Source organism: Siniperca chuatsi, linkage group LG12, assembly GCF_020085105.1.
Source record: "Siniperca chuatsi isolate FFG_IHB_CAS linkage group LG12, ASM2008510v1, whole genome shotgun sequence".
NCBI lineage: Eukaryota > Metazoa > Chordata > Actinopteri > Centrarchiformes > Sinipercidae > Siniperca > Siniperca chuatsi.
The window spans coordinates 11,235,531-11,261,209 of record NC_058053.1 but is presented as its reverse complement, the minus strand read 5'-3'; the positions used below and the strand labels follow the sequence as shown (position 1 = coordinate 11,261,209).

The following is a 25,679-nucleotide window of genomic DNA, read 5'->3' as shown; positions in this document are numbered from 1 at the left end:
ATTAAAATGCAAATGTAATCAATTAAGAATAGTTTTCAAATTTATTAATGTATTTGTTGATTAAAATTAAACACTGTTAAAGTTTTTAATTATTTCAGTGGCACACTCTTATCAAGGCTCTTTAAAACACATGGCCATAATTAACAGTGCTGAGGTGTACCAGCAGGTCTTTGGTCCAAGTCACACCGTGTGCCGCTGACAGACACAGGGTAATGGAGATGAGGCGCAGCAATGACTTCCAGATCCAAGAGGCCCTGTGTTTGGTCTCTGTTGGCATATTTTGGTCCTTGTGCTTCTATGAGGACAGTTATTGGACAGGTCAGTGACCGGGCAGAGGCTATGCTATGGGCTGGGGGATTGGAACTACTACTGGGACCATGGAGCTGCTAGGAGCTACTAAAGGTCAGGAGAGGAGTATATTGGGATTACCACCCTGCCTTACACATCTGATCAAGTGGCAATAGTGTGAAAACCTCTAAATGAACTAGTCATCTCTGTTAACTGCAGCAGATAGTTTAGAAGGAAAAATACAAAACTGCATATTGTGGTTCATAACATAAAAAGACTGTATGAACCTTATTGCAGCATCATTTTGAAATTCAGCTTGACTCTGCACTTTGGAGCTGGGAACATTTGATTATATATTATGTGTTTGTTTAAATGTAGTACCACAATGACAATAATGATGTCCATAGTATGATCCTCTGACTATACTTTCTGCTGTTATAATGGTATACATTGCAGTGGTCCAGTAGTTATGTTAAATTAATGTAGAATTAAACAAAATAATTTATACATACCAAATTGTATTCAAATGCCAGACCACTTTTGTTTTTGTTAAATCCACCTGTTAGACACAAATAGCAGCGTTTCTGTCTAGACACTTCTTTCTGAATCTCCTAAAACATACATATGCCTTTAAACCTCATCAAAAGACCATAAAGCCATTGCATTAAGAGGCAGATAAAATTTTAACTTGTGGCCAAACAGAAGCTGGGAAATCAGGACAATCGCTCTGTCTAGACAGTCACCCCTGTGTTTGGATGAAAGCTGCCATCACCGTTTTGTGTCTGATGTGAGACACCTACTGCCACTCTGGGGTGACACACACATGCACACACACACTGCGGTGCTGTGGGTAAAGACATTGAAGGTTTTCTTGTTCCTAAACTAAAGGACACCTACTTGAAATGCGAAAGTTACAGTTTGATTTTAGAATAGTTAAACTGGCAATAACTGTATAAAATAATTTGTTTTGACCACTTGGGGGCAGCAGAAACAAGTTGTGAATACAACATTGATATAGCATCACCTTTCAAGTTGATATAGTGAATTTGTTAGCAAACAGTTGCTAATTTACACATCCAGCAGTTACAGAGCAACATTAGCATTCATTTGGAGTTGTGTTTCTGGCCACCTGGTGAATCTAAGTCCAATATTCATTCTTCTTTTAGCTCTGTTTTTGGTTTCTACCACCTCCTGAAGGTAATATCTGGCTCTTTGGCAGATAAATGCTCCACTATTTTCACCGGTCATGGTCGCTAATTGTGTCTGTCTGCTGTTTGGTGTTAAGCAGATAGTGTACAGTGGGTTTTTAGAGCTTCTTCACTGAAAACAGCTGCCTGCTGCAGCAAACAACACAATGAGAGCAGTGAGAGTGAACCAAAACAGTAAAGTTGTGGAACGAACAGCTGAACAATGAGCTGATACGCACTATAAAGCTTCTTAAAGCCGAGGGGAGCTGCAGATTCAGGTGATAATTTTCTGTTGGTTCATCACTACGAGCTGCCCCTTTCACAATCTCACATTCATTTGTATACATTATTATAAAAAAAATATAAATTGTAGCCGCTTTAATGCTGATGTTAATGGCAAGGCAGCTGTTAAATAACAATTTGTATCAATGAATAAATCACTATAATAATACAATTATCTGTATGGTGGAATATACAACAATTTAATTTAGGATTGTTTATGCAGATGTTTTAATTGTTTTACTGAAGGCTGTCATAACTTCAAAGTGATGTGATTAATGCCGGGAGAAGTTTTTTTTTTCAGCACAAGCCATTGTAGAAGTGCATCCTGCATAATTTCTGTATTATTATGGCAGATTCTTTCTTAACTGAACTGCATTTTGGTTAATTTAATATCAACAAACATGAAAGAAAATTATTTTAACCAACAAGTTATCACACCATTCCTGATGAGAAATTAGAGAGTTGGATTTTTTAACATACAGAACAAAGTGGTACCCCTACACTGCATTTATCTGTGTCAATGAGGCTGATTCCAGATAGATTACATTTTTTAACAACTTTCTGGAGATGTCATGGCTCTAAAGCAAAGAAACAATTGTGATAAGAAGTACCAACTTTTAACTGCACGACAAGCTGAATCATTTCCTTTAAGGATAGGATTTCTGTGCAAATTCTCAGCTGAGGTTATGAAAGAAGAACTCATTTGATTAATCTAATGAGCAGGTAACCCTCTTAAAGGACACCCTATGTTACAGATAACAGATGTAAGTAAGTGTGACATGTTCACAGTCAAACACAAGGACACACAAAGGGCCCAAATTCCCCCTCAGGCATTGGCCAACCACTTCCACAGCCACAAGACTACAGCTAAAATGCCTTGCAATGTGGCACTTGGTGTTAAACACTGAACTACCTATGCTGTCAAGGTAACCTCTCAAACAAATGCTCACATTACATCAGGTGACAACTTTTAGCTGCATGACCCTCTAAAATAAATCACACCCAAAATAAAAGTTGAGAATAAAAATTTGCAAGATTCCTGATGCAAGCTGTGAACTGTCACCCTCTCTGCACAGCCTGCCACTTTTTTACCCTCCAGACACCTCCACTCCATAATAGATGTTGGGAACAACACCGCCAGCCTTGATATAGCATAGTAACTGATTATGACCCAGCATGCATGCTTGCACACACAAACACACATGCAAACATGCACAGAAACTCCACTCAGGCCATTTCTCCTGCAGATGACAGGCAGGCATTTGGAGCATGATCCCTCCCTATTTTGTGGCTGGCTGCACAGAGCAGCGCAGAGACCTGGCAAGTCATAAAGATGTCAGCCAAACGCTTAGACTCCTAATCAGGTCATCAGTGGAGGCTTGTAAGAGCTGATGGCGACAGACACACTGCTATTTTCATCATTATTCTTCCTGTTGCAGTGCTGACTTGGTGTTTTGGACTCATACTGGAACACGATATTTGTCAAACTGTAGGGTATACACTCCCAAACACCCTGCTAATGAAGATTCTGCGCAGCAACAGAAAACACGATTTGAAATGCAGATTTCTGTTGGCTGGAGTGCTGTCCTCAGTTCACAGAGCTGGGGGAAAAACTGAAGGGACAAATACTGCTCACAGTTCCGACACTCACTGAGATGTCAAAGTAAGGTCACTTTTCTGTTTATTGAAATTCGGTGCCTCAGAATTGTAAAGTTAAGGGGTTAGACATAACATTAGTACATATTTGACATCATAGAGGCTTGAGTTTTACTTGAGATCGTGTCAACATAAAAATGATGGTGAAATCGTTCAAAATAAATCATCATCTCAGCTTTTATCCTCAGGATCAGTAGTGTTGATCCATGGATGGCAACACAGCCAGAGAACCGAGGCACACTGATACATGGATGTTTTATCTGAATGATGTTAAAGCTGATTTCAGCAATTTCTGACAGACATACATACTGTATCAACCTCACAGCAACAGAACCTTAATATACTACTGCCTATGGCTAATGTGTTCTCAAACAACTGCTTACTTCTGTATACATCCATCAGACACAGCAACATGGACAGCACTTTGGAGTCCTCCTTCTTGGCATTTGACAAATCTAAGTCTGATATGTTCTCACCGTTCAGTCCTGCTTTGGTTCACAATTTGTTGCTACACACTTGACTCTCTTCACTGGCACATGTACCCCAGCTCTGTGCCATTTTACAAATTTATAAAAGTGTGTGAGCTCACCTGCTAGGAGTGGCTGCCTAAAGTTTTATACAGGGGCACTAGTGGGAGTCAACCATACCGACTGGTGCATCAAAACAATTAACTGAAAACGGCAAAAAACTACAAAGGACTGCAGAGATGGGTGGTGATTATCAATGTTATTATTTAAATCAATGTTAATATCAAAAGTATTGCTTTAAATACGTTCTAGACTAGTCATTCCCATAAACCTTTATAGATTTTTAAGGCCTAGGGAAACTTGGTATTTCTTTCCGTTGCACAAGCATTAACAAAAATTTGTTAAATTCTTTATTTTTTTCATTACTTTCTAAGTTTTAATTAATGCACATTCTGTGTTTAATAAATGGTTGTGAGAATTAACATTAACATTTCTTCCACAACACACCATTTTTACACTGGTGAGTCAGCAGGATGATTGAAGAACTAACATTGGAAAGAGGTAGCTAAGAGACTAAAAAAAAAAGACAATGAGCGTGGAGAGGTAGGAGAGAGGGGCCATGGGAAATAAACATCAAGGTAGAAGAAAAAGCCAGAAGATGTTAGACAAAAACACATTTTACAATACAATTCGTATCAGGGCATTTGGCCTCAGTGAATATTTTTTTGAACATTTTTCTTTATACATAGAGACACGGCAAGGTTGTTGTCTGTCTTTTTATTGCCAATGAACCCTTTGCTGTTGCTTTATAGTTCAAGGACAGAATCCAGGGTATAGTCTGGTAGGAGATTATCACAAAGTTTCTTTGTATGCAGATGATACCTACATTTGTATGGACTGAAGGGGGGACTAATATAGTTATTTTTTTTATTTCTGTATGTTACATGTACTAACAAAAATAAACTTCTCAGTGACAACAACCATCTTTGAGAGTATAAGCAAAACAGAGACATGTAGGAAAAACAGAAACACACGAAACCAGTAGAAATAGGAATGCAACATTGCAGAGGTGAAAGAAATAAGCAAGTAGTTAGATAGATGCTACAGGTTGGGGGGGAAGTGAGGAAGAAGAGTGTCACCTGTCCTCCTTTAGGCTGGTACTTGATATTCTCTGTGGAGCCAATCTTGGACTTGATGTTCTTGAAGTCAGGCAGTGGCTGGTTGATGATGCGGAGCTGCTTGGGCGTGGTTGCAGGCGACTTGGGTGGGGTGCGGACCACGGCCACCTTCCTCTCCTGGGAAATCAAGCTCAGGGAGCGTGGGGTTCCAGGCGTCCTTGAGGATGATGAGTAGCTGGGAGGGGTTCCTGGGGTGATGGCTGTGGAGCCAGGGGTGCGGGGAGTGGAGTGGCCACTGCGAGCTGAACGGGAGCGCACTGTTTCTGTAACTGATGGGGAGGAATATAGGGATGAAGGTTGGAGCTGTTTGGCGCTGTATAATAAAGTCCTAATATTTTAATTGTCATAGAAAATATTTAAACTCCAATTTTGTTGATTTCTGTGTCTAAAGTCTAAAACACTGTATATCTGTGGTTTTGAAAGTTGATAGGGTTGTTGATCAGCATGAAAGAGTCAATGATTACTTTATCAGATGCTGGGATTTTAGGCTTTTAAAAGTCACTTTTCAGACCGTAAAATGTTTCATAACAAGAACTTTACAGATATGCAATATTTAATGACACTGAGACATAAGTCTCCTATCAAAATCTTTTATCCATATCCACTGAGTTACTAGTTAATATGTAAACTTGTACAATGTAATCTACTACAGTAACACTACAATTAATCATTTTAACACAAGTATGAAGAATCCCCTATACCTGCCATACTAGGGGCTCGTCCTGTCCTGTGCTCCGCCCTCATCTCTGTGCGAAACGCTACAGGAGGCAAAAGAGGAAAAATTTCAGATTCAGTGAGGGAAATGATGAGGGCGAAGAGAGAAAGAAGAAAGGGAGAATCAGGGGTTCTTGGATGTCCAATTTCAAATGCATTCACCGGGATCTGTGCTAAAAGCAAGATGTAAATACAACATCAAAAACAGTTTGACATACAGTTACATGCTAAAAAAATCTTATTTCTCAGTTAAAATGTTGAAATAGGAAATATGGGCAGGACTTTTGCTTTCTTTTAGACTATGTAATACCACTTAAATACTTTGTGAAGTAAGTTGATTAGAGGGGCAGCAGCCTACATGTGGGTCTGCGAGGAGCTGTGGAGCCGGAGCTGGTGATGGAGGTGGAGCTCTCCTCTTGGTCATGGTATCCACGGCGACTCAGAATGGAGGCATGCCGTGGCAGAGAGGACCTCGTGTCAGGGCTCCATGACCCACCGTCCTGTTGGGAAACAAACACAAGAGACAAGAAGTAGTTTCTTAGGCCAGTGAGGCTGTGATTTATTTTTAACAAAAGGTGAAACAGGTTAAGGTGGGCAATATTGCAAAATAAAAGTTATTTTTAAACAAATTATGGACATGTTTGTTATTTTCTTTCCAGAACTCCTGCAGCTACAGTGCCGCTCTAACCTTCACCTACCTTGGCTATGAGTCTCTGTAATACGGATGAGCCTTGAGGCTCTGCTGAGGATGGGCGAGGTCTATCTAATGAGGCAGCCAGTCTGGATATGGAGGTGGGGATCTTTGTTAGTGGCAAACGATGGGCATGGCACTGAAATGGTACAACGATGAAGCCCAGTGGGTGAGTCGCATGGCACCAAAATACAGGACACAGGGTGACAAAAGAGTGGTGAAAATAACAGTGCTTTAACGTGCATTATCAGTGCACAAGATCTGATGTATCCTTGCGGGATGAGGAATGAGATATTAGCATCAGATCTTGTGTATACAGAAATTAAACATAAACCATCACAACAGCCATCCATTGTGAACATGTCAGTAAGAATTGCCAAACAAAAAACAAGAATGTGAAGAATATTGTTCACCATGCTCATGCAAGATTTCATGTTACACTGCAGTGAAATATAATGTGAGCTCAAAGTTACAGAATACACTTACAGTCTGCTGTAATGACATGACATTCAAGAAATGCATTAACTGTGTTATTTTAGACACAATAACTGTCATTACCATGGTGGAGGAGTAAAATGGAGTCACGACCACAGCCGCTGGAGAAATGTCACAGGGTGATTCAACACCCACTCAGTAAAAAAAACATTCTAAATGCATCCGTCTTGTCTGCTTGTGCAAAAACCAATTAAACAAGGCAACAATAGCAAACATTTTACAAAAAGTAAAAGCAACCAACATAAATATTTTTTCATAAAATTAAAAAGGAAACTAACAGCGGTTTTAATACAGAAATGCAATGCACTGTTTTTCATGCAGGGATTAGGGCTTAGATAGAGGGGAGACAGCGCTCGCTTTAACAGTATGTAATGTGTTTATCTGAAGAGATGATTAGGTTGCTCTTGAAGTCACAAGAGAAAATATGTAACAGCTTTTTAATAAGTCTTAATGGTGATAATTATTCTGCCAAATTAATGTTTATCGTTTCAGTGTCTGCACTGAAAATGCACGTGGCAACTTGTACATTAGTTACATATTGGTAGCAAGAGGTAAAGGTTTGAAATCTGTTTTGACTTTATTATGGATTAATCACATACTTTAATACAATAAATCAGTAAACTGTGCACAGCATGCTCATGTTTACCAACCTTTCTGTTCTAAGACTCTTTATACCAAAGGACACCAAAAAGAGTCAGCAGATCTAATGTTGGAGACGGAGCAATCAGTCCTTACTGTTTAGGAGAAAGTTTTGGTTTCTATCTTCATTGTCAGTTTGTCCTGATTGATGTTTATTTAGTTGCTCTAGTGCAAACCTACTTGGTGATTCAGGCTGTTTGCCAGTAAAGTTTCAATATGGTATTCCTCTGAGTGGTTTCGGTGCCAGAGGTCATGCCATTGTTGGGCTGTTGGAGTATACTCACCGATGCTCTGTCGCGAGACTGTCTGGCAACACTGAGAGGCTGACGACTGTCTGGTAGCGCCTCTGAGAGTGTGACAGAAACAGAATTATAGGAATATTAGAACACACAGACTGAATACATGTTTTAACCTTCATATATGGGAGGGGAAGAAATAAGAACCTTTTAAATGTCCTACTTTCCTACTTTGAAGGATTGTCATCATATTTGTATCCTTGTGAGCATATTTGGTTCTCATAAGTACAGAAATACAAAATACAACTTTATATTCCCAAACCTGGCATTTGTAAGCTATATGACAAATCGAATGTTCTGTGGGAGCGGGTTGCTGCCCCCTTGAGAGCTCTGTTCTGTGAAGATTTGGCAAGATATCACACAGAATAGGGGATTTTGTATTATGTAAGGCAACCCTGGAAAATAATCTAATTGGGGCAATGCAGCAGTATACTGAGCTTTCATCATCAGTGACACAGAATTCAGTCCGTCAGGGGAAAAATTAAGTGCAGACTGCCTCTGGTACAGAGTAGCATTACAGAGTCTTTATAGTATCAGGCCCATAGAACAAAACCATGGATTACTAGTTGCCTGGCAACCATAGGTTGAAAAAAAGCTTGTGTGGATATGTACTGTAATTCTTATAAAGAACAGAGGTCAGAAATGTTTTATAAGTTTTTCACACCAAACAGCTTGCCCAGTATTATCAGACAACCTTTAAAATATTTGGAATAATTATATAAAAAAATAATAGTATATTAATGTGACAAAGCATCAGACCACCAACAACTCACCACGAACATAAACACAGTTGGCTGGAAATGATAACAGCAAGGAAGGATGCATTTAAAGAGTAACTTAATACCAGCTGAAAATCCTGTTTTTGCTGACAGTGATGTAGAAGTGTACTTGGAAGTGTCTGTGAAACGATGCTTTCAGTTTGGTGTTAAGTTTCTCTTAAAAGAACAAAGACAGAATGTGCACAAAACCAAAAACAAATGGAGCCAAATGAAACATGTATGGCAGTCAATATTTATTGTGATCAAAAACAAAGAAACACACATGACAAAAGCAAACCACTTGAACCAAAAAAACAAAAGGGATGCCAAAACCAAATTGTTGCTGAGTGGTGGAGGTAAGATGTGGTGAGGAGCTGGTGTTCTGGTGGCTCTCTTGCAGAAAGCACCAGTTGTGTGACAGACCAAGGCGATGTGTCACCTGTGGGTCTCCTTCTAGGACAGGAGTGGTGCTGAGTGGGGCGGGTGTGGCGGATGGCTGGTTTCATCACACTCCTCTTGGATGGGGATTGAGTCTGAGTCTCCATTTTTTTGGTAAGCTCAGTCTTCTTTATCACAGCTACATTATCAGAGGAAACAGCGTCATTGACAAAAGCAGAGACACAACAATAAGCAGACAGACACTGAACCATGTTAAAATAGGGAATGCTGCAGGATAAAAATTCCCCAGAAACCTTTTTTTAGTCGTCGCATTTGTTGAACTATACAAAAAACAGCTGACTCAAATCACTGTCAGTGAGTTATTAGGACTGCACATTTGTTGACACAAACAGTTGTATAGGTAAGCAATAAATCACAAAGTGCTGTGTTTTTGTGAATTTAGAAGAGCCCAGATAGACACATGATGATGTCAAGCTACTGCTTTAAATGGCATCATGGACAGGGCAAAGAAGAAAAGTGTAATAATAATACTCATTCTATGGCAAGCCGTACAGTTTTTGAGCAGCAGTTGAAATATATGGTATGGTAATAATCTATAACTATAATATTTATAAATAACTACTACTTTAACTATGACTATAGTTCAAGAAATCAAAAGGAAAACAAAATCATGACAACCTTTTTTCTTTTTGACTTCCTCTCTGGGGATGTAGACAGGCTCTTTGCGGACAGGTTTGCGTTCTGGTGTGGAGATTCGGCCTTTAGCCCGCCCTGCCTTGGCCTTTGGTTTGACCGGCTTTTCCTGTTTCTCTGTCTTCTTCTGTTGTGTCTGCTTGTTCTGGACCACAGCAGATGTTTTGACTGGAGTGGGGACCTTGGGCAAAGGCTCAATCTGCTCTGTTACCATACTCTTATCATCATCTGCAGTGTGGCAAAACAGTACATGAAAAACACAAGACAGTATTAAATTTGTTTATTTGAAGCAGAAGAGGGAAGAAAGGAAAAAAAAGAGAACAATATAAAGGAACAAACCATCAAAGAGATCTCACCTTGTGTGTCAACCCAGGAGCTGTCCAGGATGGAGTCGTCCATTGTGGTTTCATCTCTATCGTAACTTTCTGTTGGTTCTTCAGTTTCTATGGTTTGAGCCTCCTTATCAGGGGAGGCAGGGGTCTCAGGAACATCACCCACCTCCTCTAGACTGGCAGCCTCCATGTCTGCTTCTTGGGCCAACTCCAAAGACTCCTCCTCTTCCTCCTCTTCCTCCTTCTGGCCAGCGACACCAAGGGCTTCAGCCTCAGGTGGAGCAGAGAAACGAACGCTGTGTCCTGGCTCCTCTGCTTCATCGATTGTCTGGACCACAGTGATAAAATCGTCTTCAACTGTCACCACTGATTCGATGGCAGCACGAGTCTCTGGGATCTCCTTTACCACTGCTGCCTCTGCTCCTGCCCCTGCTTTCTCTAACACATCTTCCTCACCTTCCTCTTGCTCCTTCTCTGCCTCCACAGGTTTTTCAGCTTCTTTCTCCACAGGCTGCATGGGAACCTTTCCCTCTGGTTGTCTTAATATCTCCTCAGGTTTGTCTGCAAACTTTTTGTCCATCTCAGCCACTTTCTCTCTCTCTTCCTTCTCTTTCAGTTCCTTTTCTATCTTCTCTTTCTCCTCCTTCTCTTTTCGTTCCTTCTCTAGCTTTTCTTTATCTTCCTTCTCTTTCAGCTCTTTCGCTATTCTTTCTTTTTTCTCTCTTTCATTCCTTTCTCTCTCCTCTTGCTCCTTCTTTTCCCTCTCTTCTCTCTCTTTCCTCTCTTTCTCCTTCTTTTCTTTCATCTCCTGCTCTTTCTGTTCTTTCTCCTTCCTTTCTTTTTCCTCCCTCATTATTCTCTCTGCCTCTTCTTTCTCTCTTTCTTCTTTCTCTCTCTGTTCCCTCTCTTCTCTCTCTTTCATTTCCTTTTCTTTCTTTTCTGCCTCTTCCCTGATTTTCCTCTCTGCCTCTTCTTTCTCTACTTTCATTTTCTTCTCAGCTGCTTGCTTCTCTTGCTCTTCCCTAATTTTTCTTTCTGATTCTTCTTTCTCTTTCTCCTCTTTGTTTATTCCTAACACTGGTGAAGCTGTTCTTTTGGGGGAACCGTAAACCTCTCTTTGTTTAAGCTTGGAAGGTGAAAGCACTGGGGAGAGCAGCTTGTCATCATCGATGTTGCTCTCCACAGACGAAGCAGGTGAAGTTTTGACAGGCCTGGCAATTCGGTCCTTGGCCACGCCGGTCAGCTGGTACACATCTTCGGCATCCACTTCCTCATAGGCCTCCTGGTGGACCAGCTTCACCTTCTCCCGAAGCTCCTGCAGTTCTCTTTCCTCCTCCAGACTGAGAGGCCTGTCCTCCATCTCCAATTTACGGATCTGCCTCTCGTAGTCTGCAATCTCAGTTTCTGATGCTGACCCTTCACCACTGGCTTGTCGTTCAGTCTCACTCCCTGACCTTCCGCCTTCTTCTAGAGTCACAGTGACCGTTGGTGTCACAAAGGACTCACTTGGCTGAGCAGGTGGTGTCTCACTTACAGATTTATTCAGCTGATCATCTGCAACCTCCTTGCTTTTTTCTTCAGCAGAATCATTTCTCTCTACTTGCTTCTGGCCTTTGTCTTCAGTGACATCAGCAACTCCTGATAGCTGGCTCTTGTCCTCCACAGATGTGTCTCTGACTGCTAATTTCCTAGCCTGCTCAGCCACTTTCTCCTCCAGGACGGAGTGGGTGAAGACCTGTGCAGAAGTGTCTGTAGGGCTGAACACATCTGCAGGGGATGGCATGGGCCCTGAATATTCACTGAAGACACAATAGCCCATCTCTTCCAGCTGGCTTTCACTCTTTCTGGCCCCAGGACTCTGTTCCCCTGAAACTAGGCTAGCCAGTGGGTCATCAGGAACATCAGTTTGAATTGACTTTCTCCGGATTATTTCTGGGTCAGTGTTTTCTGATGCCAGTCTGGAACGGGTACCAGCAAGGTCCAGCATCTCAGGCAAGTCTTGCGCCATCACTGTGCCATTTTTATAGGTGCTCTTAAGGGGCTGTGGTGATTCTGGTGACTCCGGTTCAGAGCTGGGTTTTGAAACTGGTTCAGTGGTCCTTGGAGGAGATGACGAATCTGAAGTGATGGAAGCTGCAGTCTCCAGGATCAGGGGAGGGAAGGATGGAGGCTTATCCACAGAGGGTGTAGTGACTGGGAGGTAGTCTGCTGATTCATCTAGACTTCCACTAGTGTATGACATGATATCTGTGGCCAGTGGGGAGAAGATCCTAGGCCTGCCTTGGCCACTCTGATCCATTGCTCCAATGGTGATGTTAAGTGAGTAACTCCTCTGCTCTAAGGCTAGTTTACCCGGGGAAAGCCTGCATTCATTACTCCTATCAGGAACTGTGAACACACTAGTGTCTGCTGCTGTACCTTTTTTGGTTTCAGGTTTATCCTGGGCTTCAGCTAGTGTGCTGTAGCTGATCTCCTGAGACCTGGAATCAACTGTACTTTTTTCTTCACCAGCTCTGCTCAGTTCATAATAACCCTCACCCTTACATTGGGGAGCCTCATCAACCTCCATGGCTGATGTTTCAAAATATGCTGACATGCCAGATCTGTCTCTTGCATCTCTCATTGAGTCTCCTCCTTCAACTTTGTCTCCCACCGAAGAGAAATCAGAGTGAGCACCGATGCTGCTGACCTCCACCACCTCCACTGATGGCTGTTTCTCTGACACTGTGATTGGCTCGCCATATGCAGGCTGAAGTGTGAGTGATCTGGCAGATTCTTTTGCTTGGTTTTGAACATTCGGAGGTACAAAGGATGGCATATCCATGGTGGGGCTTTCTGGTACAACTCGTTCACCAGCAAAGAACCCTTGGATCTGAGGCTCAAAAAACTCCTCTGAGCGTTTCTCCGATCCAATGCTGTCTGGGCTCATGGAACCACTTTTCTCGCTGCCCTGCTTGTCTGAGTCCATCTTCAAAGCTGAAAGGACATCTGTAAGTTGGCTGTTTTGATCACCATAGAAAAGTAATGCTTTGGCATGCTGCGAATGAGATATTTATTAAGCCAGGGACTGGGAAAGCCGTTATCACAGAAACAGGCAAAGCTCTCCTCAGAAACTTACAGCACAATGATATGGCCATCACTGAAGAAGTACGGCGAGATTATGGGGTCCACCAAGTCACAGATGAATGAGAATATGGCATGGCATGTGACGGAACCGGCATGAGGCAATTGTGATGCTGATTTATGGAAAACAAGTAGTAATAGATGGGATGGATATCCATGCAACTCTTCAAAACATCAGATACAAAAAAGAATAGCTTTTCTGTCATTCTTTGTAAGTATGATGAAATGTTATGAGAATTTGACCAGTTCAAATCTGTCAATGTTCACAAAGTTCCATTGACATCAAATGAATTTTGGCTAATGACTTTCATATGTCATTATATTTTTCAAAGAATATTAGCTCAAATACAGAAGAATATTGCTGCTGAATGACAGAGAAATGCCGTATACTGTCACTAACAGTGACAAAAACAAACATATAAATTGGAATTTTGCTGACAAAATAATGCATTTGATGAGATAACTATACCACACTTAACATGAGACAGCCAACACAAAACCCCCCGCAAATGATGTACACAGAATTATGATAATAATATGAGTGATCCATGTTTAGTAGCAAGTATGATTCATGGTTACAAAAAGTGCGTAGCACTGGCATACCAGCACCAAGCCATGTGTAAACATAATGAGAAACCCGTAAGCGTATAGCCGGTGAAAAAAAGCACTGTTACGTTCAGCAACACTTCACTTCATCATACCAATACGAAACGGCCGGCCCCCAAAACCACAGCAGGAAAAAGAAAATACAAAAAATACTAAAAATAGCACACAATAAAACCAGGTTAAGTTAAAAGAATGTGACTCTTTTCACCAACAAGCCTGTGTTGCCTTGCAGCCATAGCAGAGCGCAGGGAGAATTACTTGCCATTCCACCTGAATTACAATGCTCATGTTATATGCTTATGGGTTCCTTTGGACACATCTGGCGTTCTCATACAGTGGACAATGCAGTAACATGCAGGCAAGGAGAGCAGAGGGCAGGACACACCTGTCACAGGGTTCTCCTCACCCTCTGCTTCCTCCTCCTCCCTGTTCATTGAGCTTTCTGCAGCAGCACTAGCTGCTTCGGCCGGCTCCAGGTCTAGATCCTGTGCCTCATCTATGGCCTCTGCCTGCTCTAAGGGCTCAGCTTGGGGGCTGTCCAGCTCAGGCTCTTCCCCGCTCCACTGCTGCTCATCAAGAGCTGCCTCGGACTCTGCTGCCTCTGCACTCTCCTCCTCCTCCTCCTCCTCCTCTTCCACCTCCTCCTCGTATTCAGCTGTAAGAGCCTCCATGGTCTCTTCTTCTCAAAAACAGGGTGAGAGGGGGACACATTAAGACTACAGGCAACACAGACTTGGGTTATGTGAGAACACAATTTATGATGGGACACTTTCAGCTCTGGGAAAATATGACCTAAAGTGTATGTCTATTCACACATATAATTACACATTATACATATAGTACAGAGTGTTGTGTCTGTGTGGTTTTTTAATCTGTTTGTATGCTTTTCTACTTTGGGTGCTTAGTGTACCCAGTATACAAGGAAAATATATAAGGAAGCAAAAATTGTATTGGTTAAAGGCATGTGATTTATTTTTATTTCTCAATATCCATCCAATATCCATTTTATTACTGTATAATAAAGAATCCATTTTGTAAAAAATATAACCATTTCCGCTTTCTCTTGCACACACTATGCCTGCAACCCAGACTGACCTACCATCATTGATAAATGAGGTTGTTTAAGGAAAATGGAAACACAAATGAAGTAGCAACACTTCATGGCCTAACATTGCGCTATTGTAGAAGCGCTTCTGTTCAGAGCACTTCTGGAATCCCTGGCTCTTTCGATTATGAAGAGCTGCAGTCCAGTACAGCAAAAAGCAGATTGGCTCAGATTCTCGACATTGCACTGACTGGATTTTTAACTGTGTAATGGTCAATGTGAGGGTGCAGCTTTGCTCTTCAGCAGCCAATGCTGTATAACATTTTGAGTTCTTGAGTAGGTTACACAAATTCTATTCAGTAGTTTTGCAGCCAAATGTTGCTGCATGTGACATAGCTGTTGGTAAAACCAACGTTTCCACTAGGTTTTTGTCAACAGTGACAACGAGGGTTGGGGGAGGCTGGGGGAGTTATCCACCATAAAGAATCAGTCTGAATTAAAACTATTTATACAATTTATTTAGTACACAGTCATGACATAATCTGTATGTCTCTCCTTTGTAATGTGTTTATTGAATGAATACATACATTTAAAAGACAGATGGATGGATGAAGACATTTAGAGACTGATCAATACTTGTTTGCATTCTAAGTCTCAACCACATAAATGTTATGAATGGTTTTAGTCTTGCTTAGACATGCTGCTATGAAGAGAAGTATTAGAGAAGTTGAGTTTGTTTAGGGTATGCTTTAGGAGAAGGCAGAGGTATAAATTAAGTTCTTGTACGCTGTTCAAGCTGCCAAGACAAAGGATTTATTTTGATGGATAGATAGGCATAGGACGGCTATGTTTTTTATTTGTGTAGTTTAAGTTTAAATGCACTGAGATCCTAGGTTCCCTCTATCTATTTGGGCAATCATTTTTTTAAAGACAATAAAAGGAAGGTTGTATGTAGGTGTAAGCGTTTGCGAATATGTGGAGCTGAAAGTCTTCCTTGTTGCCACAGTGAGTGTGTGAGAGTAGTTTATGAGGAGTGTAAGGGGTTTTCACATTGTGCAGCATAATTAAGGGGGTGAGGGGTCGCCTGGGAGATGATTGGTAAAGAGAAATTTGTGCATGGAGGTCATCAATCATGCACAATATCTCTGAGATACTCATGAAAGCCATTTGGACTTAACTCATGTCCGAAAAGTAAACCTTGTTGGTCATGAGGTCTTACTGATGAAAACTGTACTGTATTATGTCCATTGAGTGAATAACAATTAAACCTACTTTAGAGACACCACTGCTATGTGTTGGACTTAACAGAGAGGCAACCACAGGTAGCAATGGCTTTGGGTGAAATAAATGAAAAAAAAAAGAAAAATGACCGTTAAACAAATATGAAATTGCTCAGATTTTGAGCAAACAAACATCACAGGAACACACAAACGAACACAAAGACGAACGAAGAGACGAACTGACGGACGAAGAGACGGAAGGACGGAAGGAGGTAGGAATGGAGGGAAGAGGTCAAATCACAGAAGAAGGAAAGGTAATTGGTGTTAAAAAGAGAAATGAGAGAAACAGAGTGAGAAAGAGAGAGGAATGGAGGGGGGAAATGGCAAAGAGGAACCATGCGTGGTTCACCTTCAATCTGTCTAAAGGCCACGGCCTGCCCTGTGGGGCGAGAGCCCGAGTGCGTCCACTCTGGGCTGAACAATGGGTGCTCATAGTACTCCTCGTCGGAGTGGTAGGGGTCGTCCTCGGGCACGGAAACTGAGATGGAGGGGGCGAGGAACTTGCACCTCTCCCGAGAATTTTGGAAGCGGCGGAGAGGGCCCGCCTCCTCCTCATCCCCTACATCTACAAACAAGACAGACACAAGGAGAAGAACTGCAGGGAAATCTGGACACACGGACTGAAAGAGAGAGCGAAGAGGAAGAAAAAGATAAAGGAAAAGGAAGAAGAAAACAATGGAAGAGGAAAAACCAAAGAATGTTCATCTTAAAGGTGATTTTACATAATATTGAGTCCTCAAATCTAGTTTATCTCTAAAAACTTTTTCACACATTATTTGTTATTTGTTATTTTGTAATATCAAAAATTAAAACCTTTCACAGTTTAGAAAAAAATATTAAACACCAGTTAACTCCATCTAATACATTTGCTATGTGCATTAAGGGGTATTTAGCTGTTTGGTATCTGTTGATAGGCAGAATTAATTTGTGTAGAAAATAAAAGTAAAACTTTGTCTTGGAAGCATAGTAACTTAGAAATGTTTTAGTAGGATCATTGCAACAATTTAGGCCGTACTAAATCAGTAGTTCAACTGGGGCCCTTGAATTTTTAGGAAATGATAATTGATAACCATGTTCTTTACTAGATAAAACTTAAAGTTCTGTTTTAAGATGGACATTTTTTACAGTGAAAAGGGAGATAAAGTTTGAGGAGAAAAAATAAAACAAAAAAAGACGAATTTAAAATAGGAAACAAAAACAGAGAGGGTCACCAGAGAGGGGAATGCAAGAAGAAGACAAAGCTTGATTGAGAGTAAGAGAAACATAACACACAGGACATTGACAAGGAGACAGCGACAAGCAACTCAAAGGTGACAAAGCTTTGGGGGCCAGCCATACTCTGAGACAAACAAAATTAGTATATTGCATCGTTTGAGGAAGACATCAATACAAACTGCTTCGCGTATGATTAAACCTAAATAATAGTCTTACAATGCAAAAAGTAAGTAAACACTTATAACAGCAGTTGTAATACTATTACAGCAGTAGTTGTAGTAGTAACACAATCAGTAACATGTGTGTTTTCTCATTGCCACTGCACGAACAAACTTCTATATCTATACGAACCTCTGGATCCAGTCAAAGACACCATCTAATCATTATTTTAGAACAAAGAGAAGTCCCCTGTGTAGTTTAAAAAGTCATATTTATAAAAGAACACCCTCTCTAAGGTCCTGTGATGAGTGAACCTTTCAGTACCTACGTATCATGACCACTAATACAACAACACCCAAAATAACTGAACTTCTTTACCACTTTATCTGGCCAAGAACACAAAACACTGTTACCTTCTGCAGCAACCCCTGTTAACTCAAATCAGTACTTACTTCTTATACTGTACAAGTAACACAATGTTAACCAAACTAACCATCTGTATTTGGTGCATGGCTGGCCCACCTACAGACTCTCCTCATTACATTCCAGCCATTGTAGACTGAGCAGACATGGAGACAAAGGCCAAGCATACAGCAGACTGAAGTTTTAGTTACACTATACAACCATTTCTTGCAGGCAGCTGCACAAAAATCACTGCATTGCTTAAACAAGTCAAAGATAAAGAACCAAACTGTATCATAGTGCTACCAGGCAAAATTGAAAGGCAAAGAACAAATTATGTTATAAATTTGAGAAAATAATCTAAATTAGGTATTTTCAGTCATTTACGAACATTGCATTAATAATCTTGTAACGTCAGAAGGCTAGCTAACACACATGGGCTCTTCCCTAGCTATATGCTAGTATGCCTAGAGCCTGGATGGTCAGCTAGGCTAACTAGCTTACCAGGAGTTCATTTAGACTGCATTTACAGTTCACAGTGGCTTTATTATATTAGATAATATCTTTATTACACCCTAAATTTTGTTAGCTTGACGGCAGCTATGTCTTCAAGTAATGTTTATAGAGCTAAAACTCTGATCTGTAGCCACAGCCAAACACATTCAAAAAAGACTGACAGTGGACAACTACAAGAAAACACAACACCATGATTAGACATGCAAAACTAAACACATCAAAAACAACAAGAAGTGGAGGGTTACCTAAATTGGCTGTCATATTAGTGTGTAGCAAGACAGCGAGGTGTGGAGGTTAGAAAGGGAAATGGAAGAAGAGGATGATAAAAAAGAGTGCACTTGTTGTAACAAGGTGGTCATGCATGTGAGCGCTTCTTTCTTTTGGAGATAAATGGTGATGACGATGAAGATCTGTTCGAGGTGTATGATGAAGAGGAGGATGTAAAATTTCAGAAAAAATGAATGTCTGAAAAATGGAGAACTTGTTCCTGCTTTTAGCAACTCTGGTATGTACAGGTTTCTTGAACGGGTACCAATGTGTGGTTTGTCCCCTGTAGGTGGGACATGTCCTAAGAGGGGGGATTAAAGATTACCCCCAGAGCCAACCCACATCAGTACCCCAATGTGGTGGCGATCACAAAACTCCAGAAGATTCAGCCATGGAAAAGAAGGAAACCACACCTATCACATTCTTGGCCTACCTTGTTCCACAGGACCAAAGTGCTCTGCAGCGGGTGAGGGGGGAGGAGAGGGAGGCAAATTTGTGGTGTCTTCAACTACAGAGGGAAATAGAGGAAGAGAAAGAAACAGTATAGTCATATAAATCACATATTGTAAATTACTTTGACCATCTGCAGCCATTCATTTGTATAAAATCAAGAGTGATTCAGGTAAGGGTTAGACCAACACTGAAGAAATAGTATTATTATCAAAAGATACTCCAATAGCCGAAGATGAACGAGGACAATGCCTTTGCAACCTGGTCATGCGGGCCATCAGCTACCAGTGAATTTAATTGCAAAAATGATTACAGCAGATGCAGCAGAACCAGAGATATTGTCTTTTTTATTTCACGCAACTTGGCCGCCGAACAGTTCGGTCAGGGATTCGGCTGTGTAATGCTAGTAGCGGCTAATGTAGCCTTTAGCCGATTGTCTCAAGCAAAGATGAGGAGCAGGCTACAGAGGTATGCTATGCTCACTTCTTTCTAACTCCTCATCCCCAGATTTGTTTAACTTTTTCAAATTTGTAGTCTTCTGCCCCAACCACCGCTGACTCAAGTGACATCACTTGAGGCAATTTATCAGATTACGCTTAGCTCCCTCTGGAGCCACAAAAAGCTGTACACAATTATTTTCACATATGCAGCACTGCTCTCCAACACTTTGATGTGTAAAATTGGAGTTACCCTTTAATTATAATATTTGTTTTTATTTGTAGGATGCTTAATAAATCTATGTAAAGTATTTTCCTGCCTCGTCTATCCTCACTTACTCCCAAGTCTTCTGTTGGTGAGGTGAGCACAGCAAAGCCTATGAGTTAGCTCAGGCAGACTACTGCAACACTCACACAAGATACTCTTCTCCCTGCAGCACATGTTTTATACACTACTTGCCACCATATTCGTGGTCTTTTCGAGCTGACAATGCTCTGCAATATTGCTGCTGCACTGCTCACCTTGACACCCTGTTGTAACACTCTCTGCACTCTCTGTTATCATCTCTCCCCACTCTCTACTGTGCTGAGCTTGGTGTAAGCAGACTGGGAATTATTGCCTTCCCATGATAAAAAAAAGACACAAAACTTTTTGAATGACAGACCTGGCTAATGTGTGCGTGATATTTTGTCATCTATAGCATGTAGTTTGACTAGCTTCTTGACTGAACATTAAGGGTGCAATATTTAAATAGCAGAATGAGTGGGTATTCTGGTTTCCTCCCACAGAATAAATACATGCAGTTTAGGTGAATTGGTGACTCTTAATTGCCCATAGTTGTTTGAAAGACTGGTGACCTATCCAGGATGTACCCTGCTCAATGGCAATCTGGGATAGGCTCCAGCCCCTCTTCGACTTGTACAAGGGTGTGAGTATGTGTACGCGTGTATGAGTGTGTGTGTGTGTGTGCGAAGTGGCTTACCTGATGGCAGCCTTTGAGTCTCCTGCTCTCCCTTTAGTACTGCCACTGCCTCTGCCGTCACTTCCTGCACGATCCGCGCTGACACTTGCTCTGAGCACAGACAGTCATACAGGGGCACACACACACACAGAAAAAACACACACACAAGTTCAATCAACTTTACGTTTATTCTAATAAGGATTTAGAAGAAGTGGCCCAAGTTGGAAAGTTTAAGGAATTAATTTGGTATAAATTCCATGACTGCATGGAGAAAGTTAAGTTAAGTACATCATGGCATTGTGGTTGTACTGGGCAGCTTCCAGGCTTCAATCTGTGAAATAACTGTGTGAGAATATGAAACAGGGTGTTGCTGTAGGACAGCGTGGAGCTCAGTCAACTTTCATGGGCTATATCGATGTTAAACACCTACCAGATTTTTCTCAAAAAAACAAAAAACTTCAATCTATCCACTTCATATTACTGTATTTTTGAATCATGTCCTCAAAACCTGAGATAAAAGCCAGTGTGAGGGTGTGAGGAAATTGTTTCCATAACTGCTAAGGCTAGATGCTAGGGCTGCTGGTGAAGGCTGTGAGTGTCACCATGGAAACCCAGCATCCTTAAAGTGCAGACTAAAATGAAACCTGGACCAGACGAGAGTATACAATATGAGATAAAAGACATAACATTTCTTAAAATGTGTTCACTTTTGTGCTATTTTTGATCATAGTAAAGGCAATAAGGCAATCTGCAAGGAAGTGCACTCTTTAATGCTCCTGAGAATGCTAGATTTAGAAAAAATGACCCTGGAACTGAAGTACATAATAACCAGTCAGCATTTCAAAAATGAATCCATGGGGTCTGCCTGAAAAGCTGCGGTGTATCACTATCAGTTATTTACTATTGTTTTAGCGTTTTTGGACATGTGGTTTTAAGCAAGTGAAATAAAAAGCAAGGAATTATTATTTTATATTTAGCTACTGCCAAAAAGGTATATATACTTTCTGGGCTGAATCCTATTGTATCCGTTTTGAATTGAAACAGACTGGGCAAAATTATCAGTGTATTTTTTCAAGATTTTGTTTGGCATATTTTCCTTTATTTGATGGTGCCAGTACAGATACAGACAGAAAATGCAAGGAGAGACAGATGGTATGACATGCATCAAAGGGCCTCAGCCTGAATTGAACCATGGAAGTTAGAGTGGGCTGTTTGATTCTGGTGAATATTTTCAGCTGTTTGAATGCCTGTAGTGGACTGTGAACAGCCAGACTGCAGATGTCTATAGACGCTTATACATTCCCCTTCTTCCTCTTTTATCTGTTCAAGGTGAAGGATCTACACCCTTTTGGAGGTGACACTGAAATGTAATTTCAGCTTCTATCTGGAGGGGATAGAAGTTCCCCTCCAGACACATTTTAAAGTATGTAAAAATACTCTGCTATGATTAATATTTTGTTTAACATGGTTATCCCACATAAAAAGTAAAAAAAAATTCTGGATCTCTGAATGCCCCGTCCACCACCGCTGCGTGTTAGGTTGACCAGTGCCGGTGAGAGCATGGATGTGGGTGAGAGACATACATCCATGGTGAGAGAGTGGTGCGCGTCAAGATGGCTAGAGAGAAACATCGGAGAGATTCAGCCATACATGTTTGAGCCTCAGTCAGACCCAGATGAGAAGTCTATTGTGCACCAAAATTGGCGACTTGTAAACGTATCAAAATGGTAAGTGTAGTTAGCATCTTTTATTTGTTTATGTTGTTTGCTAGCTTGTTAGCTTGTAACTGGCAGTGGCTGACACAGCGCTAGTGGTTTGAAATATACAATAATATCTGCTACGATGTTACAGTGTGTTCACATTGATATTACGTAACATTAGTAGATGGTGGAGGGAAGCTCCGGGGTCAGTTTACATTCAAAACCTGCACACTCTACCATGTTTGCTGTCAAAACTTTCACTACGCTAACTTAGTGCAAACTCTCGCTCTCTGTACTGACAAGTCCGCTCTGCGCTGGAGGTTTCAGGTTTCTTCGCCGGTGGCATTGCGATTGGCTTTCGAATTTTGGACGTTCCAAATCTAGCTTGCCCATTGTACGTATGAATCTCAGATTTTAGGCAAGTGTACAGACATCTCCCACTTCAGTAGAGGAATGTGAAAACACCTCTTGAGTGACAAACTTTGCACAGATACAAGTCAGTAAAGTCAAGGTCTGACAATTTAGGGGACATAAACATAAGAAAAACACAATTTTGAGTGGAGTCGTACTTTAACAATCGTAAAATTCAATACTGAATTCAGTCTTTTGCAAGAAAATTTAAGTAATATGACATTTTGCTCACTTTGTGACAATGCTAGTGTCAACATTTAGAAAGAAGCTGTCAACTCTGTCAGGCTGTCTGACACAGGTGGGCAGCGGGGGCTAAATGAGGACAGTACTGTAGGAAAAGGCTCGAGCCGATACCTGCCAAGAGCAAACAGTAGGTGAATTTTAAAGAAAGAAGTAAATCTGTGACAATGATGTATGCATGTGTTTTCATTTAGAAATATTACTTTTATATTATATATATAAATTGTCCCAAACTGGGAGCCAAACAGGGACAACTTACTAAACTGGTCTAACAGCCTCTACATTTAAGCTTACATCGTTCTGTCTGTCTCCTGGTATGAATCAGTTAAATACTGCCTGGTGCTGCAGAGTTCTAATCAAACCAGCCTTCATTTGAATAGTAACAGTGGTTATGTGGGATTGGGTGGCAGTGTGATGCTTTTACTGCTGCTGTTTCAGGTCCTTTTTCTATCCAACATCGCCCACACATCAACACAAACAAGCTTGCAGGCATACACACATCAGTTACACACACACACACACACACACACACACACACACACACACACACACACACACACACACACACACTTCTTCCGGGAACACTTAACACAACCCACTCACCAACTCAAAGCAGCCATTTCCCATTTTCAATAGCAAAGTGCAATAAACGTGTACCACCTATTCAATGCTTGCAGGCAAACCTTTTCTTCCAATAATGAAAAACAGAGCTGAAAGGTGTCAAACTCAATCAATGGTTGTGATATGAAACTAAAAATAGCCCCTAAAGCTTAGACCTGGGGTCCAATGACCCTGCTGATTTGTGTGAATAGTTCATTTTCTTAGTGAGACAAAACCTCCAAAATGAGTGCCGGTGCCTAAAGCCATCAATGGGTAGAACACATGGCTTTGGAAGTCATGAACCCTGGGAATGACTTGATTTTTTTTTTTTACGCATGACACAAAAATGAAAACATATGTGGCTAGTTTAGAACTGATCCTGACTCATCTTGTTCTAAAAAGGGCATTTTCTCGTTGTCCAAGTTTTCTTGAGGTTACAGTCTGAATCCAGTTAGAATTTTAAACTATTTTTCACCTTCAGTTTTTGAGTGTTGGCGACACTGGAGCAATGCAGCCTTTGCTGGATTATTTTCTTCACAAGATACATAACATTCTGTTCATTCAAGTTTAAAACTGATGAAAGCAGAGTTTTAAAATAAAAGAGAGAAAATCCTAACTGGACCACTCCACTGTTATTATACAGAGACTTCATGCATATGCCTTGGGAGGGTAAAAACAAAATGCAGTCTCATCCAGACAGACACTTAAAGGGACATTCAAAAGCAACATCGAGGGAACTGGGTTCAACAACATCATGGAGTTTTAGTCTTCCAATCAAACCCACAGAAATGCACAGTCACAAAGCAACAGCACTGTAAAAAATGACCTTGTCACATCCACAAAGCTAGCTGGCAGTGATGACAACTAGCCTGATCTGGTTGTCTTAGCATTTCTCTGACAGAGTGATGTCAAATGACATAGCAGCCAGCCCTTCCTAGGCTTTGACAGGAGAATAAACTACATGCACAAATAGCTGCTCTGATATACAGAAAGGTTGCATCATATCTGCGTATCTACATTCCTAATCAAAAGTAATAGCATACATATGCACAGACACACACTCTCTCAATGAAGTAAAAGCGTGTATTACCTGTATGACAGGCAGACTGAAGCTGAAAACGCTCCCTCTCTGAGCAGAGACTACGACTGGAAGCCCCGCAACGCAACACAAAGCCAGACACACACACACACACACACACACACACACACACACACACACACACACACACACACTGAGCCAGACTGAGAGGGCACGGAGAGAGCAGGAGTGCCGTTTCGTATGATACCAGCAGGCACCCAAAATGTGTAAAGCAAGTGGTTGCCATAGCAACAGACTGGTGGGCCACTCATTTGGGTCCCAGTGTAATTCAGATGCCAGCAGCATGCAGTAGTTGTTTCAGCCTCTCTGTCTGTAGCCTCCAGTTCATAGAAAAACATGGCTGTGACGTGACTGAACATTAGAACCAATATTTTCCTGATTTATGACATAAATCAGAGTGAATCTAACAAAGCCTGAAAGAAAAACATAATTCCTTAAACATTTGGCATTTCTTTTTTTCCCCTAACACAATCTCATTAAACCGTGAACTGAGTGGAAAATAATATTTATTGCTATTGATTTTTGATGACCAACCAATGTCTCGTTGTACATACCTTGAATGTCAAAACAAACAGGACAAAAGAAGGAATGTCACATGACAAAATTGGCTGTCACATGCCATTCTACACATGACCGCAAGATGTCGCTAGACAGAAAAACATAAATATATGTCATTTTATTTTATAGAGGCGTGCTGCATCCAGTCATGTTATCACTCATAATTATGAGATCTGCATGATGGAAATGATCCTTAGTGTATTTTGCATGTTCAGTCCATTCTATCAAGTTGGGCATGGCACATAATCCCATCAACGTCACATCTGTCTTTCTTTGCAATGCTCAGATGAATTAACTCTCCTGCAGTGGCACATAGACAGTACCTGTGCCAATCTTCAGTCTGACCGCCAGCATTCACTGTATCAAGCTCAGACATCTGGTTATGAGACAGTGGTCATACACACTCCACCTCCACTAAGAAGAAGAAGAATTCCTCAGTAGGTTTCAGAAACAGAGTATGGGAAAACAGAAACTGATGTATCATCACTCATGAAAACCTTTCAGTGACCTGAATGGAGTGATGGAGCGAGTATT

The 25,679-nt window shown here is 41.1% G+C and overlaps 1 protein-coding gene across 9 annotated transcripts in view; it reads right to left on the bottom strand.

Annotated features, from left to right (window-relative positions):
• Window positions 1–24,826, bottom strand: part of map2 (microtubule-associated protein 2) — a 36,297-nt gene extending 11,471 nt beyond the window's left edge. For 5 of the 9 annotated variants that reach the window (XM_044215567.1, XM_044215569.1, XM_044215570.1 and 2 more), the window contains exons 1-8: window positions 10,100–10,849; window positions 9,729–9,971; window positions 9,091–9,228; window positions 7,882–7,943; window positions 6,471–6,602; window positions 6,131–6,272; window positions 5,760–5,816; window positions 5,020–5,327 (exon numbers count right to left, since the gene is read on the bottom strand). In XM_044215567.1, coding sequence (XP_044071502.1) covers window positions 5,020–5,327; window positions 5,760–5,816; window positions 6,131–6,272; window positions 6,471–6,602; window positions 7,882–7,943; window positions 9,091–9,228; window positions 9,729–9,971; window positions 10,100–10,655 — 1,638 coding nt within the window. In that variant the 5' untranslated portion in view covers window positions 10,656–10,849. Of the gene's footprint in view, window positions 1–5,019; window positions 5,328–5,759; window positions 5,817–6,130; window positions 6,273–6,470; window positions 6,603–7,881; window positions 7,944–9,090; window positions 9,229–9,728; window positions 9,972–10,099; window positions 10,850–19,121; window positions 19,197–20,558; window positions 20,649–24,578 lie in introns of those variants that run through there. The other 4 variants (XM_044215572.1, XM_044215577.1, XM_044215575.1 and 1 more) reach the window with 3 other exon arrangements.
• Between the last annotated feature and the right edge of the window lie 853 nt (window positions 24,827–25,679).